At 38.1% G+C, this 20154-nt stretch overlaps 1 protein-coding gene and 1 pseudogene across 1 annotated transcript in view; one reads left to right on the top strand and one right to left on the bottom strand.

The window, feature by feature from the left end:
• WDR70 (WD repeat domain 70) overlaps window positions 1-20154 on the bottom strand; it is a 248107-nt gene that overhangs the window by 35141 nt on the left and 192812 nt on the right. Inside the window, exons 11-13 of the mRNA XM_033110994.1 lie at window positions 11520-11619; window positions 8736-8820; window positions 7144-7282 (exon numbers count right to left, since the gene is read on the bottom strand). Of these exons, the coding sequence (XP_032966885.1) occupies window positions 7144-7282; window positions 8736-8820; window positions 11520-11619 (324 nt within the window). The remainder of the gene's footprint in view (window positions 1-7143; window positions 7283-8735; window positions 8821-11519; window positions 11620-20154) is intronic.
• Window positions 13699-14479, top strand: LOC117025191 (cytochrome b-c1 complex subunit Rieske, mitochondrial-like; annotated as a pseudogene).

Genomic DNA, 20154 nt, shown 5'->3' with positions numbered 1-20154 from the left:
CAGTAAAATATCGTCCTAATAGTCATGCTGGGAGTTAGCTCTTGACCCTGGAAAAGGTAGTGCTAGAGAAAGAACTATGCGACTGCTGTGTTGGCAGATTTACACTGAAACTCCATCATCTCCTACTTACTCCCAGGTTCCCTCCAAATATTCATACATGTCAGAAGACCAGGAAATAATCAGTGCTCATATCTCTGCCTTTCTGTTCTCGATGAGCAAATGTTCCATATACCTATGATGTCTTACACTTGGCTGTGGAAAAAAATACATATTTTATTAAACATAAATATGTTCATCAGGATCTATCAAGAATATGCATTGTTTAATCTTCCCAAGAAAGTGAATTGCAGTAAAATTTCATTAGGCTGATATCTCTTTATTCAAAATAATACATAATTCAGAACAACTACTATTCCCTAGTCTACCAGCTGCCTGATTGCTCTTTAATAAAATCGGATAATGGAAAGCTAGTTAACTCAAAGCCCATTTTTTCCAACCCCGTGTGCTACACCGTAAGAAGGTTTCACTTTATTTTAGAAGGCACATAAATGCCAAATATAGTCTTTCTTTCAAGTTTATTTTCAATTGGCATTTGCAGTGCCAATCGTTCAAGTTCCCTCTGTGTACTGTTCCTTGTATAATCCTGACTGGGCAAGGACACCACCTGACTCATTTCTAGAAAACTTCTAAAGAGGTGCAATTCTGTCTGAGCTGGGATTTTGTATCCCAGTAGACACACTGTTAGTCTATCCCCCGTACAAAATAAAAGAACAGATGAGTTCCTCAACAACTTCAGAGGCAAGCTGTCACAGGCATAGCTTCATTAATTTATTTGAAGTGAATTTCCAGATTAGTTTATATCTGCATTCAAATGTAAGAACCAAGATACATTCTAAAGCCAACTCTCCTGAGGACTTCTGGAATATCCATTAATTTGAATGACTTTTCTGCTCTCTTCCATATGTGCAAATAATGGAAGGTGACTGTAGTCTGAATGGTCAGCACGTCCCTTACACTTGCAAATGAAGATAGATGGCTAGCTTCGTGAAGGGTCTATTATTTCATGCCCTGTTATAACAATTTATTCTTCCTCTTCAATCCCTTTAGATTTAAACTATCAATATTCTTTTCTAATAGGAACTCAAAAACTTTTTATATGAAGTAAAACTGGCAATATTTTCATTTTATGTTATGTCATTTCATATGTTAACACACAGTAATTTTCTTGGACATCAAAATTTATTCATTTAAATGTCATATCTGGGAATAATTTATGGGTGATATGATTAAATATGGTACTTACTTTCTTAATGATCTTTTTTTAGATTTAATATATACTACCTTTACAATCAGAAAACTGGAATTAAAATACAAAAAGCTAATCTGATAGTCCTCATTGAAATGTATATATGAAGAACCAGATTTTATAAGAAAAAACAATGCAAGTTCAAGTTCTCTTCAGAACTCCACCTGATAAAGAAAACACAGTTGACATTTCATGAAAATTTGTTTGTTTGTTTTTAAAAGAAATCAGTTTTTTACCCAATATGGACCTCACTTTCTCCTCAATATGTACAGTAGGCTATCTCTATAATCAGACATATGGGTCTTAAATAAGAAATTTTCCCCTCCTTTTGGGAAACATATAAGTTAGAACTTAATTAACATAATTTTTACTAACAATTACTTCTTTTTCAACAAATACTCATGCTAGTAAGGGGGGAGTGACCACTTGTTTACTAAGTAAGTAAGTAGGTAAGTAAATAAATCTGGTAGAAAAACTTCAGGTTTTCCCTATCTTTTAGAGGAAGGCCAGAGTTAATATTAATGACAAATTAAAAAGGTATTATTTTTATTTCACTTGTCTCCATTTGATGAAAATTAAAATAACTGATAAAGTTCCAGGAAGGCAGATCCAGAATACATATTTTCTCTAACTATAGAGTTGACTCCATGAAAAATTAATAACAAGATTTGAAACTGATAGAAGATACCTAATAGTTGACAATGAGGTTTTTTTTTTAAAGAACATAAATGATATGTGCACAATATTGATTTCATTTCTCACAGGAAGGGGATATTCTGGAGAACAACTAGTGGTAGAAAGAAGCAAATATCTAATACATCCTTCTTCTTTGCTATTTATCCTCTTTGGTGGTTAAAAAAATATTCCTAAAGATAATCAAATATTGCTTAGGTAATCACAAATGATTTTTTTCCTTCCTTAAAAGACCTTCACTTACATTGGCACTAGGATTCTTAACCAACTTTAAAATTCTTAAGGCAGTGTAGTTAGTGGAAGATACCAAAGCAAATTTCCTTTCCCTTCCCTTCAGCTAGATCAGTCGTGCTAGACGTTACAGCTGTTTTAAAAAGAAAGGTTTAGTTTTTTTTTCTTTCTTTTCCTCACTTTGTTCAGTTAGTGTTTACAGAAACAGAGGTCACTGAATTAAGTACCTAAGCAAACAAACAAATTAGAAGAGAAGTCAGGATCAGGTATGAAATTTCTGGCTTTTTCCTTTCCACGTTTTTTTATCTTTACCCAAGGAAACGTCTGTTATCTCTTTCAAATTATTGCCAAAAGCAACTGAGGTGAAGAGGCAACCATCTTAAATAATACTAAGTCAAAACAACTTTATTTCACCATGCGTGGGTTAAAGAGTATAAATGGTAATATGCTAGTACAATTGCATAAATTATGTGCTTTGAATTATATTAGTTAAAAAGGAAATTCTATTAGTCAGTCTGCAATAAATTATAGTTTGATGAAAAATTACTAAGCTAATAATAGTTTATAATATTATTTCTGAGCATTTCCCAAAATAACTGGAATTTTGAAAAGATTTAAACATTTTTCTATGTTTCTTGAAAACATAACTGTTTTTTTAAAAATTGATACGTCATCTCCAAATTATATTTTGTCCATTCTCTCACTTCTACATTTTTATCACATAAAGCAATGGAAGTCTTTACATAATATATAAAAAGCCTAGGATCCTGTCATACACAAAAACAAAAGTGAGTTTGTAAACTCAAGATTCAAGTTATATTCTGGAATTTATCGTAGAAAAAAGTCTAAGCACACTACTTAAAATCACAAAGAATTAGATGTGAGGAATATGCAAGTATGTGTTTTTAGCTTGAGGAAACACAACTGGACTACAAAGGAAACATCTAAAAATAATTTCAGCAGAATCGAACATTTGTCACCTCCTAGTGAAGAGAGTTAAGAGTCTCTACACTGAATAGAGAAAAAAAATTCAGAGCATATGACAATGCAGAGAGTGGAATTATACCCAGTTTTTCTTCTAAGTCTGTTACAAAAAAGAAATATGGAAAATTTAATTGTTATATTTTTAAAAGGGTGTTTATTGTGAGGATTGTAGGACAGTTTTTAGTTATTAGGAAATTAATTGTATAGATTCTAACATCCCCTGATTGAAAACAATGTTTGGCTCCATATACATGTTGAGCTTGGCATTATAGAATATAACTATCTGGGGGGTTATTTTGTTTTAGAAGAGGGTATGGTAAGAATACAATCAATCACACTTTACTGAAGTAAATGGACACATTCTAGAACAGACCTAAAACCACCATTACCTGTACCTAGTCAGACAAGCACGCTACTAAATGTTGATACTTAGAATATGAGATGTTGCCTTTTATGTAAATTAAAACTCAACACAGTAAGTACCGTACTACAGCAGATGTGATATTTCCAAAAGAAATGACAATCTGGATGTTTAATGACAAAAACACAATAAGAGAGGTGTTTTGGCCCTTCTAGTAAAGTGTCCACCCTCTTTATCTATTTCAAAGAGCGTATTTATTTTCTTACATTCCAAGAAGACTTAAAACTTGAGGAAACAGGTCAAAGGGGCAATTTAATCTCTCTTTAACATACAAAAACAGAAAACAATGCTTTCTGATGTTAACAACAAAAAATGACAAACAAATCCTAAATCAATGATTTAAAGTGCGTGGTTTGGAACAAACAAAACAAATAAACTCACAGATACAGAGAACAAACTGATGGCTGTTAGATGTGAGGCAGGTGGGGGAGATGGGTAAGAAAGATGAAGGGATTAGGAAGCACAAATTAGTATTCACAAAATAGTCCTGGGGATGTGAAATACAGTATGGTGAATATAGTCAATAATGCTGTACAATCTATGGTATATGGTGTCAGATGGGTACTAGCCTTATCAGGTGGATCACTTCATAAATTATATAAATTCCTAACCGCTGCACTGTACACCTGAAACTAATATAATATTGAATATCAACTACAATTTAAAAAGCATAGTCACAGGATGTGAAGTACAGTACAGGAAATATGGTCAATAGCATTGTTAATAGCTATGTATGGTGTCAGAGGGACTTATTGCGGTTATCACTTTGTGAGGGGTGTAAACGTCTAATCATTATGTTGCTTTGTACACCTGAAACTAATATAAATGAATCAATGAATGAATGAATGAAAGAAAATGTGTGGTTTGTCCCCATTTTAAGTTCTCTCTCATCTATTTATTAAAATGGATCTCAAAATCTGTTTTCTGGCTTTTCTAAGATAATTCAATATATGGTCTATTCTATTTACTTAATGACCCTTCTCCTTTGTTTGCTTCTCTTCATTTGCTCATCCCTTAAATGCTCGGGTTTCCTAGAGCTCGTTCTCTTTCCTTTATGCCCTTTCCTTAATCTAATAAATCAGCAACCAACATTTCAACTATAAACTCTAAATGCTTCTCCCAAAACTTAAGTACCAAACTCACCTATCCATCTGCCTACTGAGCATTTCTACCCAGAGGCCCCACAGGTACTTCAAGTTAAATGTACCCACCACAGAATTCATTATCTTTCTTCCAAACTCTGCTTTCTTTCCTTTCTTTTTTAAACTCACAGAACACTGACCCAGTCTTCCAAGTTAAAAACTTCAGCCTTCACATATAAATGAACAGTAAATCTTGTAAATCGAAGCCTTCACACTTCAGTAAAAATTAACTATTCTAAAACCTACATTTGAATGTGTTATTCCTTTTCTTAAGGAAAAAAAAGGCATGAGACAAAGTCACCTTCTTATTATGGCACACAAGGTTCCTTTGCCTTTCCATCTCTAGGTACTTCTCTCCCGCCTCACTCTCCAGAGACACCTGTGTTCCACAATACGCATCACTTTCTTGCACTTCCTAAGTACAGTCGTCCCTCGGTATCTGCAGGGGGATTGGTTCCAGGACCCATCCCAAACCAAAATCTGCAGATGCTCAAGTCCCTTTTATAAAATGACATAATATTTGCATATAACCTACACAATCCTCCCGTATACTTTAAATCATCACCTGTAATACCTAACAATGTAAATGCTATGTAAATTGTTGTTATCCTGTATTGTTTAGGGATCAGCTTTTTGGAATTTTTTTTTAATATTTTCAATCCGAGGTTGGTTGAATCTGCAGTTGCAAAACCCATGGATACTGAGGGCCAACTGTACCATTTACTCATTCAGTAACTATTGATTCAGTGCCATCTATGTGCTCGGCACTGTTCTAAGCACTGAGGATGTTGCAGTAAACAAAACAGGCTAAGTTTCTGCCCTCAAGGGTTTACATTGTGGTGGTAGAAGACAGATAAAAACAAACAAATATGTAGTAGATGAGGTGGTGGGTAAGTGCTATGGAGAAAAGGATCTAGCTAAGAAGAGCAACTGAGAGCAATACAGCAAACAACATGTTCTGTACACTACAGAAATCCTGCATGTCTTCAAAAGTGCAATCATACTTCCACGTCCCTTAATTTATTTACGTTTCAATTTAAATTACAATTTTAAAAACACAACACCAAGAATAATACTTAAATGTACAGTCGTTGAGAGGCATAACAGAACACGGCTTACTTCTGGGACAACCAATTACAATAATTTTATTTTCTTGAGATTAAAGTTGATAGAGTTAAGAGTGTTTTTCTTTGATTCTAGTGTTTTAGTTGGCTTCTGGATGCACCCCAAAAAAATATTATTAGTGTTGGCACATTTCAAATTATGTCATGAGATTAGAATCTATAAAACTTAAGTACTCATCTAGAATTAGTCTCATTGTTATTTCTATATTGTCTCTAACTATACCATGGTTTCAAATTTAGGGCCTACAATTAAGACTCCACAGTAATACTAGAACATTAGAGACATGAGCTTTTTACTGGTGATTTAGAAACAGTTGTTCAATTGTCTGAATCACTTAAGTGCTTAATATGTCTCAACTGTTTACAAAGAGCTGAAACAACTGGAGAAACCTACATAAGAGCACTGTTTAAGATATAGGATATTACTAAAGAATTTGACAATGAGCCAAAGAAAATTTACACAGACATTAACTGGCCTGTTTCATACTCAGAAAATAACAATGATTTGCCTCACCATCTAAATAATAATATATACTTTAAAAGACTTTAAAGGAATTCAGATTTTCCTCTGGGAATCTTTACTATTATTATATTACCTATGGCTCCAGTCTCAGGATGGATGAATGAATGAATGAATGAATGCATGAATGCTGGTGTTTTAGTACTCATATTAACCTGGAAAGAAAACTAAAGGGTTTTTCTTTTTTTTTTAGACGTAGAAGTTAAATCTGAAGCGTCTTTAACTTCCAAATAACTAAATAGAAATTAAGCTCATTGGAAGCTGACTCTTAATGACAACACGGACAAGCAGAATTCTGTCAAAGTTTTCAAGGTTTAGGAAACAGTGATATACTTCCTCACTGTCTGAGGGCATAATTTTTCACTTCTATCCACAATCCGCAGATCCTCACAAACATGCACATTGTGGGAAGCTCATTTCTATATTCTACATGACAATCAGGTTCTGCTCTCACCAAATTGGTTGGCAGAAGAGGGAAACATCACTGGCCCAGCTGAAATTCTGACCGAAGTATGGGCCCATAGAAAATAATGGGCCAGGGAAGGGTAGAGGGTAGATAAGCCAGTCTACGATGTACTAAGAATTCCTGTGTTGGAGGAAGAGCAGTTACCATTGCACTCTAAGGACCAGGGTTTATGTTCTATTTAAAAACCAAAAACCAAAACAAAAGAGGCAAACTTCACTTCATCCTCAAGGCTGGGGAGAAAAGAATATATACATACCGCATCCGTGATGTCTATTTCATACACCCTTTGGAAAGTTCTGCGCTCAAAGAAAACAAGTTTGCCACTGCCACATCCCCTTTGAACAGATGTACCGGTGACTAGGAGTTTATCATCTGGACTGAAACAGCAGTCGGTCCTACAGACAAAAAGAATTTATAAGCTTATGACCCCACAACAGTGCAACAATAATGAGTCAGTCAAATGAAATATAAACACGATCATTATAAGAAGAGATAACTCTAATATAGGGCTGATAATAAGTCAAGCACTAATGTCAATTTGCTTAATCTTCAGAATAATCCTATGAAGTAGACATTATTATCCCCATTTTACTGATGAGGAAACTGAGGCAGAGAGAAGTTCAATAAACCTTGTCTAAGATCACAAAAGAAAGGGATTCGAACTCAGGCAGTCTGATTCCAGAATCTTTGCTTTTTTTTTTAACTTCTACACGTTATAATGATATGTTTTAATGTAGAGAGGTGGAGGGAAAAACTCAATATAAACACTGACACTATCTATACACAAATAGACACTGTATGACTAATGACTAAGTAATGACTACTTTGACCACTTTTGCAATTATTTTCTACCATCACCGCCACCTAAATAATTTGTGTTTTGTCAAGTCAAGCACCATGAAATTAGGAGCAGTTTGTACTGCTGGGACCTAACTGAGGGCTCTTGGTATTAGAGGTCCGGCCACCTGATTCTGAGTTATCTAAGACATGACCCAAAGAACTTATACAGTTAGCATTACTCGTAGCAGGCATAATAATAGCTCAAGAAATTCTCATCAGCTATAAATTCATGTTAGTTTGTCCATCTGTTTGTCTTGAGAGATAAATGCCATGGCCAACAGATCACGTTAGAGTCAGCGGTCTGTTACTATTCAGCTTACTCCATTTGATGCTCCCATTACCTTCATGTTCTCCTTTTTGGTCATTATTTAATATACATGAGAGATTTCATTTCTACCAAAATAAAAAATTTTGCTCAGGCACCAACTGTAGGACTTAAAGGTCAGATTCCACCTCAGCTGCCTCAGCAAAATCGTCAACTTAGTGGAATGGAGACAACAATATTCAGCTACCCAGAGCAAGACAGTTACTGAATTGCTGTCTAGAATGATGATAAAAAATTAAGAAAATGATATATAATAATGCTGCTAACTATTAAAAATTGCTTTGATGGCATAAGGGTTCGAATCGTAAAAGACAATAAATACGTAGACCTACCCTATCATTTATACAATATAAAAAGAACAATTCAATCCCTTAAAATATCGTTACTACCCAAAGACCTATGCATGCATCCAATAAATAAACACACACACACACACACACACACACACACACACACACATGAATATGTACCATTGAAACTTCCAAAAAAAATTTTTATAGGTCTAAAGAATGTGCAAAAGGAAAAAGGAAATATAAAATGCGCCTTTCCAAAAACCTATTTCAATCACTCTTCAAGTCCCTTTTCTAGAAGATCTAAAAGACATGATATAAATGAACATTAAGGTGAAGAAATTTATTTTCCATTCTTTTATGCTTATCAAATATTAAAAATATGCTACTTACATTGGGAACATGGTGGGAAGACCCGAGGCTGAAAAAAGTGGCTTATTAAACTGTCGGATGTCCCATAACTTTAATGTATCATCACCTGATAGAGGAATGAGAAAGAAAAAAAAGACAAAGTGAATTGTGCAAAAAGCACTACCTCCAAGTTTAGAGTTTGCTACACTTAACGTATTAACTATAAGAAGGAAGAAAAAAGGGAAGGGAGGGAGGGAGGTAAAGAGATGTAACATGGGCATGTTTTACTTTTTTAACTGTTTGGGGAGCTTGAAAGCAGTCGTTGCAAGAAAAGTAGAAAGATATATGATTATGAATTGACCGTCTAGAAATTACTTTCCAGATTGATGTAGCATCTGTAGGCTAAAATGAACCCTAGAGAATCCCCTCTAAAGAGTGATTTTAGAGCAGATGGCAGCTCCCCTGTGGTATACATGAGCATAACCTGACTTCTTAAGAAGACATTAATTTAACAACCATCAGGACTGCAAAAAGTTCAATTCACAACTGATTCTATTTCCCACTAGAGTGTACCTGAAGCTATCCATTAATGTTATGGGGGTCCGCCATGTAATTCCCTTCCCTCCAGTATAACTCTACTTGTGGCTATCATTCTTCACTTTGCTGGGAGTACAGCTTTTCCAAGCTATTTAAAGTGTAATGCATATTCTTTTCAAAATCAATCATTTTTGTCTCACATTTCTATAGTGTTACTAATTCCTGACCTGAATGAAAGCCAGAACTCATACAAGTAACGTCTTTGCTGTTCTTTCTCCCCAGTGTCCACAGCTGAGACCCGCCTCAGCCCCTTGGGTCCAATAAGGAATCAGCATCAGGCACAAGTGAGGTGAGTAGAGAGTTCAATAAAAATCCCCATTTTCTCCCCAGCGGTCCTTCCTCTGAAACCCAATTTTGGACAGGTGCACTAATCCACAACTGGCTGGACTAGGGACCTGCTTGTATTGGAATAACTTTGTAATACTCACCTTTTTGCTTTAGTCTTTTAAAAAAAAAAAAGTTATATCTGTTCACAATTCGCAAACAATAAGAAAACATTAACCTCCATTAAACAGTTTAGCTAATCTGGTCGGTTCTGGAGCTAGCAGGAGCACCTTACAACACCGTGCGGACTCTGCTGAACAGCCTTCCATCTGCTGTATTCTAGACACTCAGGATGGAAAGTGATGGAGTACAGTATACACGTGGTGGTGACAACATGTTACCAATAGCTACTACAGGATGGAAGGGGAAGGTAAGAGTCGTCACCAAAATGACTTTGACTGAAATGGAATTAGCCCTGTACTTCTAAGGCAGTGATTATCAACTGGGTCAAGGCTGGCCTGTTTTAGAATCCTCTGGGAAGAATTTTCAAACTATGCTCCCCCCTTACTCCCCTCTCCTCTCCCCACTCCACCTGGGAGACTTGGGTATACCATTCTAAGGTTGCAAGAGGGAATGTGAGAATGTCCAGTAGAGCATTTATCTTTTGAAAAACTTTCCCAGGGGACTCAGAAATACTCTTAGGGTAAGAACCACTGTTTGTAATTAAAGAGTATATACAGTCTTAATTAAAAGTCATCTTAGACTCGAGTAGCAGGTTACAATGGATGAACCAAAATACGTTATTTTATACATATCCACCTTCACCATGTATACCGCGAACAGGAAACAACGTGTACATGTGCTCTGATTTATTTTACTAATGTAAGTGAGGGTAGTTTGAATACAATACATAAGGCTTCTTGGAAGCAAAGAGAACCTGAATGGAATTCCCGAGGGAACAAGGACATGAACTGGTTAAACGGAGGGCAAAGCTGGCCACGTCTCCTCATCTCCTCCTCACGTCCACTACCCTCTACATCAGGTTGTAAATTCTTTCAGGAAAGGAACTCTGTCTATGACGTTCACAGTTTATACCCATCACTTAGCATAACACTAGCTCAGAGTAGTTGCTCACTATATAGTAGTTGAGTAAGTGAATGAATGACTAAATGTGGTGCCGCTAAATTAATCTGGCCTACAGAATCAAAACTACATCTTTTATGTGGTATTTGACGCCATCTGTAACATGGCTTCAACCTACTTACCCGACTGTTTCTTTTCTCTCCCCCCAAATGGGCCTCCTGGAAGCTCCTCTGTCATGTCCCACTCTTCCTCATAATGCTTTGCTCATAAGCTGCCCTCACTATTCTCTTATTTCCTTCTATCAACACACAGCTTATCCAAGTGAGAAAGATTTAGCCAAAAATTAGAAACAACCTATATCCAACCATCTGAGTGTGGATTAGTAAACTTATAATCGACAACACACAACTGCATAGCTATTAAAAAGTAGCATCCAGGTATATAATCTTTTTTAACCGAATTGAGTTAGTGTGTGAACTGGAAAGAAAAAAAAAAAATCAATGGTCAACAAATAGAAGACTTTGAAACACCAGAGCCAGAACATAAAATGGTACAAAATAATGTAGGATATCATCTACAAAATTCCATAAGGTGGAGGCAAAGTCATCCTTGCAGCCTTCAAACTCTGATGTACTTTGAAGCTAAAATAAAAACTTAGTCCCCAAAGTATCTATTTTCTAAACTTTATTTGATGCTTTTTAATAAAACAATATTGCCAAGTTGGAAATGCATTTTCATGAAAAAAAATCAAACTGGCTAAATACATTAACAGAAGCACAGCTAGCTTTACTAAGCACTAGAATATCAGTGTGACCTTTGTTAGAGTTAACTACGATCATTTTGTATATAGCAACACATGAAAAAAAGAAGTTTTTAACCTACCTCCACGAGAGGCAAGGACATTTCCATCATAGGAAAAAGTCACACAAGAAGTGTCTGTGCCCGGGTCGTGAGCCTGTTTATAGTGGAATTTAGGATGAACCTGTTTGAGAAGAAAAGCAAGTAACATGTCATCTGAATTCAAATGAGACCGTTTTTGTGGCAAGAATATTTCACTTTATCATCCAGAAAATGATATATACATCTATATGTAAAATATTAATTTTACCTGATTATGGTTTTCTTTATTCTGGGGGAAAAAATTTCAAAAGGTTTTTAAAAACATCCATTTGCTTTAATAAGAGGAACAAAAAGAGATAAGGTAAGTCCGAGGAGGAGATATTTTTCAGACTACCTTAGCAAGCTCTGAGCAACTCAAGATTACCACAGCATTTAGTTTTCCTTAATATACTTATAAAGTATATTATATAGTTATTGGGACCATTCCCTGTAGGAATCTGAAAGCATAGATATGAATAAAAATTACAGATGAACAGATCATTTATTAACTCTAAAATATCATTGTATTTTTAGTATGTGCCAGACACTGTGCATGTGGTTATAGGTCTTGAACTATCTTTAATGTGCCTATAGGATAATGTTGCTGAAGGTGACAATGACGTTGCTGCAGGATAATGACGACGACGATGAAGATGATGATGATGAAGATGAAGATGACAGCTAACCCCCATACAATGCTTATTATATCCTAGGCACTATCTCCTTTACTATCTTGCCTATTTAATTTTCACAATCACGCTACAAGTTAGGTTCTACTATGATCATCTCCATTTTATAGACTAGGAAACTGAAACACAGACACTGAATACCTTGTCCCATGGCTAGCAAGCGGCGGAGTTGGGAGCATGAGCCAAAAAGCCTGCTCTTAAACATTATACTGTACTCCTTCTCTGCTGATTCATGTTAATGGTCATTTTACTTCTAATGTCGCTTCTGCATGGTTAATGACTTATAAAATAACTCTACGAATCTTGCCACTCAGTTATGACTCAGTAACCGACATAGGCCAAAGTACTAGGGAGTCGATTAGCCCACATCCACCAGGCTGGATAATTCCAAAGTGAGTTGACAGGGACACACACTGTTGCAATGACAGCATGTAGGTCTCTCCTAGGAGCCACAGGGATAAGAATACAAGTGACCCCCTCTCTACTGGTCTTGCAGAAAACCCAACAAAGAATGAGTCACAAAACAGCTCATAAACATCAGCCTCCCAACAATATCACTGATACCCCATAATTGAGCTTCCGCCTAAAAGCTTCTAGTGATGAGCACACTACCTCACATAAGCAGGCGGTTTTGTTTGTTTGTTTGTTTTAATAATTTGCATACACTGAGTTAAAATTTTCCCCTCTCTTCTTCTGGCTGACAGTCTTACAAATTTGCATTAAAGACATTTAAATATGACACTTCTACCTTTCACAGATACAAATAATTTGTTGATTCAACCTTTTTCCATTAGGCGTCAACTGTATGGCAGACACAAGGTTAAGCAGAGAAACCCAATGTGCCGAGATAAGCATGGCTTCTCTCCTCAGAGCTGACAGTCCCCTGAAAGGACATGGATGAGCATACAGAGTGACAAGTGGTACAATGGGGAAGTATAAAGTACTACTTGAGCCCTGATGAGAGGTTCTTAACCCAAACTTGAGAATAGGGGCAAAAGAGAGGCAAAAAGAACCTACTCTGGGTGGTAAACACACAATGCAATATATAGATGATGTATTATAGAATTGTACACTTGAAACCTAGATCATTTTACTAACCAATGTCATCCCAATAAATTTAATTAAAATTAAGGGGGAAAAAAGAAATCAGACACCCAGTGGACAAAGTAAGAGTTAGCAGACAAAGAAGCATCAGGATGCAGGGACAAGAAAGAGTATTCCACTCAGAGAACTGTGCTAGGCAGAATTTTGATCTCTAAGACTTGTGGCCCTGCTGTTATGCCCATGAATGTGTTACTCTACATGGCAAAAGGGACTTTATAAGTCCCTTAAAGTTACTAATTAGTTAAAATAGGGAAATTATCCTGGATTATCCAGGTGGGACTGAAGTAGTCACTAAAGTGAGTCCTTAAAAGAAGAGCTCTCTCCTGGCTGAGGACAGAAGAGGAAGCCACAGAGAAGAGTAAATCAGGGTGTTTAGAGCAGCTGCTGCCATGTCGTTGGTCACAGCCCAGCTGGGCCCATTCGCGCCCATGCTGTCAGTGCTGTCCCGCAGGGTGGCAGGTGCGCTGTGGCCCCTGGTACAGGCTGCAGTGCCCACCGCCTGGGAGCCGCCAGTGCTGGGTGTGAGGCGGCCCTTCCTCTGCCAGCCTTGGGTCATTGCCGTGGGCCTCAATGTCCCTGCTTCTGCCTGTTATCCCCGTACAGACATCAAAGTGCCTGACTTCTCTGATTATCGTCGCACTGAAGTGTTAGATAGAACAAAGTCTTCAAAAGAGAGCACTGAGGCTAGAACGGGTTGCTCCTATTTGATAACTGCACCAACTACGGTGGCTGTTGCATATGCTGCCAAGAATGCCATCTCCCACTTTGTTTCTAGCATCAGTGCTGCTGCCGATGTGTTGCCCATGTCATAAATCGAAATCAAGTTATCCAATATTCCAGAAGGCAAGAAGAGGCTTTCAAATGGAGAAGCAAACTCTGTGCTCCACGGAATCAAGAAGGAAACGGACCAGGAAGCTGCCGCTGAAGTGTCCCAGTTGAGGGACCCACAGCACGATTTAGAGCAAGTAAAGGAACCTGAATGGGTTATCCTGATAGGTGTTGGCGCTCATCGTGGTTGTGTGCCCATTGCCAATGCAGGAGATGTGGGTGTGACCTTGTCAGGGGTCACGCCATGATGCATCTGGAAGGATCAGGATGGGGCCTGCACCTCTTAACTTTGAAGTTCCCTCCCACGAGTTCACCAGTGATAATACAGTGGTTGTTGGCTAGGGACCTGAACTCAAGTCACAGGCTCCTTCAGTCTTCACGTCACCTCAGAGGAATTATTTAAGAGCAAGCTAGCTGTACTTCAAATTGGTTGATTTAACATTTCTAAGGATTGCTAAGAATGTACTTGCAAATGTCAGTAAGAAGTAAATCGAAGTTAACGCTGCATACTTTCAAGCATTCACCTAATGCAGCCACTGCTAACACTGTTGAATTAAGAAAAAAGAGCAAATCAGAGAGGGGAGTGTTTGACATGCCACTGTAGACTTAAGAGATACGTCCAGGAAACAGAGATCTTGATTCTGCCGATAACCAGTAAGATGAAAAGACGACCCTGAATCCCAGATGAGAGCCACAGCCCAGGCCGACACTTTGATTTTAGCCTGGTGACATCCTAAGAAGAAAATCCAACTACACCATGACAGACTTATCTACAGAAACTGTAAAATAATACTTGGTATTTTTAAGTGACTAAATTTCCGGTGGTTTGCTAAGAAACCATAGAGGACTAACACATGCATACTGGAAGGCCCAAAGGTAAAAGAGCTGGCTGCACTGCAAGAACTGAAAGAAGTTAACTGTGAGTAGAGGGAAAGGAGAGGTGGGGAGATGATGTGAAAAAGGCCCAGACCACCAGGGGCCTTGCAGGCCAGTGAAGGGCCAACATTTTATCCTGAAGCAAAAAGAATCTGCTGGGGGAGTTTTCTCAGTGGAGTAACAAGACTATGTTTGCTTACTTTTAAAAGATTATTCTGGACACATGTGGAGAATAGGTTGGGAAAAGTTTGTTCCTTGGAAAAAACAAAACACTGCTACCAACCTCAACCAGGAAAATTTGCCACCTCATTATAGTTCACCAAGTCATCAATGACTAAACTCTAAATAAAGGTTTTGAAAGCTACTGTAGTGGTAACAATTTTACCAAAAAGTCCTATATTTAAATTTGACCTCTCAGTGAAATTAACTTAGCTCTTTTTTTGTTGATTTGTTTTAAATGTTTTGTTTGCTTTTAATGGTAAGAAATACAAACATACATCTAAACAGAAGGACGAGCCACATTTCAGGAGACAGTAAGACAGTGTCTGACACAAAGAGCACTGGGCCCGGACCAAGAGATAGGAAATCTACACCTACTTCAGTCAAAACCTGGCAGTGTCACTGGGGACAAATTACTTAAACTCTCAGATCACAATTCTATCTTCTGTAAACTAAATAATTGACCTGGATGATTTCTAAGATTACTTACAGCATTATTATTCTTAGTGAAAAGACAAAAGCCGGTAAATATAAAATATTTTTATAATTTGACTAACTGATCAATACGTACATTACTAATAGGACAAAGTAGATCTTGAATGCCAATGTTCGAAAACACAAATGCACATATACATATAGACATGTACACATACATATACCAGTAAAGTGGGATAAAGAAACTTAAAAGGTGTAGAACCCAAAGGAATCATAACTGTAAACTTCAGCATGAGCCCAGAAGCAAGCAGGTAGTTCCATCTGTTAGCCTAATTCTTATCCTTGTTGCTCCAGAGGGGATAGACGGGGTTGTGAATCTGCTGCGTCCTAAATTTGTCTTGCTTCCCCTGTTCTTTTTACTGCCCTGAGTGAGATTCTAGGGTTTAAAGACATAGAGTCGTGTGGTGCTCAAGTAAAGAAAACGTGATCTGTTTCAAAACTTAAGAAAAGATTCTGCTGGACCTACCAGGTGACAGTGGAAATGCAACGCAGTGAACTGAATGGGAGTAAGGGACTTGGACTACAGTTGATTTTGCCTTAATCTAATAATAAAGGACTTAACCACACATGCATCTGCTACACTTTTATATCTCCTCGTGAAGGTACTACTTTAAATGGCCATTATGGTGGAGATTGGGTGTTTTGAGGCTTTTACAATTCATTTTTTAAAATGCAGAGTGAATATATATGATGCAGAATATATGCAATGCAGAAAGAGCCAACAAACAAGCCCCACCCTGTCTTTCTGACTTCCCATGATATTTTCTATTTATAGATTTACATCTTAGTGCAACACCCTTTAAAGTAGCAAATGACTGCATATTAATAATTACGGAGAGAAAGAGATTGCATTCAAAAGAATCTATGAGTGTTTCCTCTTTTAAAGGACCTAATATAACAGAGGCAAAATGTCCTCACATGAGACGGACAGCTCACAGACTCTGTGTGAAAAGGGCTGTTCTATTATTAACTTCACTTTAACAAAAGTTTATTCCAATGAAATAGATTGCCAGACGGGATCTTAAACTTGCATAAAACATCAACACTCAGACAGTCCATGATGACAAATACCCTCACACTCTGAAAACAAAGTCAGCCTGACTGAACAACACTTCTGGCATTAATGTGGGAAATCTAAAACTGCAACTTTTCCTTTAACTGTTTTTATAATCATCCTAGGCAAAGAACATCGTTCTTTAGGGAAGTTGAGTTATTAACTCCTTTATATAGGTTTCCTATTTTTAGGAGTGCCTCGTGTTATGATTTGGAGAGTATCAAGTCTCAAATAGTCATAGTGATGGAAAACGTAAGCACAAAAACCCAGAGTTTTAAAGGGCCTCTCTGAGATCATACAGTATAAACTCCCAACTAGTAAAACTGTCCCTAAATCCCTTCTCAGCAGATGGTGATGGAGCCTCTACCAGTACCAAACTCACTACATAACAAGCAACATCAGCCCATTTCTGGGTGTTTCTAATTGGCAATACCTTTCTTAATCTGGGTCCAAGGGTCCCTCCTTCTGACATCTACTTACAAGTCCTGGTCCTGCCTTCTGTGGCTCTGCTGACTAATTCTAGTGTTTCTTTTCTAATGAAGTCTGCCAGACTCTCAAAGAAAAATATGATGCCTTACACAAAAACTTAAACATATTTTTAAAATATTCCACAAAGTCTGTCACTTCCTGAAATCCTGAATAATCCAAACATTCTGTGGTGGTTCCAATGGTCGGTGAGTTTACACCCAGCAGCTGCCTGGATCCCAATATCATTCTAGGGCTCCAGTGTGTGTGCATCAATGCAAGAGGAAGGACAGCCCTCAAAATGATCGAAACATGTTTTGTAATTAATAGGAACAGTGGAATCAACTATTTTAAATAAGAGAAATGACATGAATTGCTGGGCTGAAAAGAGAGAAAAATCTAACGGAAAGAATACTGGTCCTAGAGCCACGCCAACTGGATCCAAAATTTCACCTTAACTACATTTTAGTTTGACCCTGGAGTAGTTGCTTATCTGTCCCTCAGTTTATTAATCTTTAAATAACATGCCCTACATACCGTTTCAGTTCTACCCTTCTCCCCAACTCCCAAAGACACTGAGTTACATTTGACCTACTGTCTCCCTGCCTTGGTCAGTGTCACAAATGCAGTATGTCTGTCAGGGGTACCTCCTCTCAAAACGCTGCTGAAATGCACTGTGCTACCAAGACACAAACTCCAAGAACAAGATGAAGCAAATGCTAGGCCATCTAACGAACTAGATGTAGTAACATTTGATTGTCCTTTCAAATCTATTTCTAGGACCTTCTCAATTAATTTAAATTTCCTTTCTCATTCCTAAATTTTCATTCTATTTTCAAGCTTAGGGATAATTAAGGAATTCCAATCAATTCTATATTTTCAATCACATGTTAGGGTTACTTACTATACTTGGATTCAAAATATGCCAGGGTTTTTTTAAGTGTCAAGATTAAAAAACAGAATAAATATAGATCTCGACTGAATATAATTTCCTGAATACAATATACGTTTCTCTGATTTTGGAGACCTACTGCAAGGCTAATGACGAGAATGGATACAAGAGTATAGGAACTGTCATATAAAGGTTCTCCAACACCCTATTCCCATGAAGCCTTCACTTAAGTGAAGAAAATGGACAATAAAACCTCTCCAGTTAATTCTCCAATTCTTAAAATTAATATATTGTAGGAACATATGGTATAATGACAAAGAACACAGACTGTGGCGTTCAAATGCAGGCTCCACCACTTACCATCTGCATGGTCTTGGGCTAATCTCCCTATGCCTCTCTATGCCATCGACAAAAGGAGAATAGTAACAGTACCCGCTTCATAAGCTGCTGTGAGACTTTAATGAGTCAATGCAAATGTGGCACATTCCTTTGCAATATGACTTTGCTGTTCTTTTATCCGAGATGAGGCATCTATTTCTCTACACCTTAAGTCTGGGTACGGACATGACTTAACACTCCTTTCTTTCCTCTCTCTTTCATAGGGGTATGACCTGCATCATGCTCTGCCTCTCCCTAGCCTTCTCAGGTCCCCTCCCCAGGTCCCCTTACAGGCCTTTCCTCAGTAAATCTCTTATGTGTTTAACGCTGTTTGGTGTCCGTTTCTCAGAGGACCTAGACTAACACGAGTGGTGCCAGGAGTGATCCGACAACACAGGTGTTAAGGTGAAAACCTGGGACTGCCTCATTCATCGCCTGGTAGGTAAGGAGGATATTACCCTAAGTGGAATATAGACCGCAGATACACTCTAGCCCTTGGTAGTGGTCCAGCTGCTACAGATTTCACTGGACGTGACCTCAGAAAACTTCCTGGTGCAGAGGAATGTCCTTGTGGGTATGATGTTTTTGGCATTTAAAAGATATGGGAGGAACAACGCCTGCAAAGACAATAATTGCTGGTTACTGCTAAGTCATATGGATACCCTGCAGAGGACTAATGGGAAACTGAGGACCATTAACAGGTAAAGATTAAGTGGCAGAACCAGAGGGCCACTGTAGTAGCTTTCAAAGAGGCCCTCGTCTCCTGTAGTGGAAGAGCAGACACAGCTGAGCAACATACAAAAGCGATCTGGTGGTTAGATTTATAGAGCTCCAGAGACATTTAAATGCTCAGCCAAGGCAGGTCTGTTATTCTAAGGTCAGAGCTCTAGTTGGGAAACCTGAGACCATGAAACACAAGGAGAGGATATTTGGATGGATGCCCATAGGATGCTGGATCTGCAGACCCCCCGGAACCCTTACAGAAATGGCCCGCTCTTGCCTCGTAAGAGCTACAACTTCCTTTGCAATGGATGATGCTACAACTGTTCCACCCCCACAAGGCAGCAGGTACCTTCTCTTAGGATCTGCCCCTACCTCCTCTCCTGGCCCACGACCAGGCTAAGCCAATGACTAGGGTTGAAACCCAATATTATTAAGTTGCAGAAGTGGCTGGGCCTGATAAGAGAGGAAGGAGATCACACTAGAAGATGTGAGAATTAACTAGCAGCTACTGGCGGGAGCCATGAAGTACCTTGAGTTTGGCTTTTGAAATGCTTAATCAACGGGGCCTTGATGTAAGAGTACGTAAACAGGATTCACTGATTCGGGGGCACATTTTTTGACAAGGACACCGAGGGATGGGGCAAGCTTGCTGCTAGGATGCTATCAGAGGCCTGGAAAAGTGATAGCCAATGTTGAGTAAAATAAAAACACCTCAATTGCCCTGGCAGATGACAGAGAAAAGACTAAGAAGGCTGGGGGAAGTGGGCATGCGACAGTGTATACATGGTATCAAGCCAGGAAACACAGAATATTATTTTCCACGGGAGGGCCCAGAGGAAATACCATTCACCAAAGGCCATCAGGAATGCACAGGTAAGAGGGGGCCAGCATCGCCAAGAAGTTCAGTGGCAGCTC

This window comes from Rhinolophus ferrumequinum, chromosome 7 (assembly GCF_004115265.2).
Source record: "Rhinolophus ferrumequinum isolate MPI-CBG mRhiFer1 chromosome 7, mRhiFer1_v1.p, whole genome shotgun sequence".
Taxonomy (NCBI): Eukaryota; Metazoa; Chordata; class Mammalia; order Chiroptera; family Rhinolophidae; genus Rhinolophus; species Rhinolophus ferrumequinum.
The sequence above is the reverse complement of the archived record's forward strand: the minus strand, read 5'-3'. Positions and strand labels throughout refer to the sequence as shown.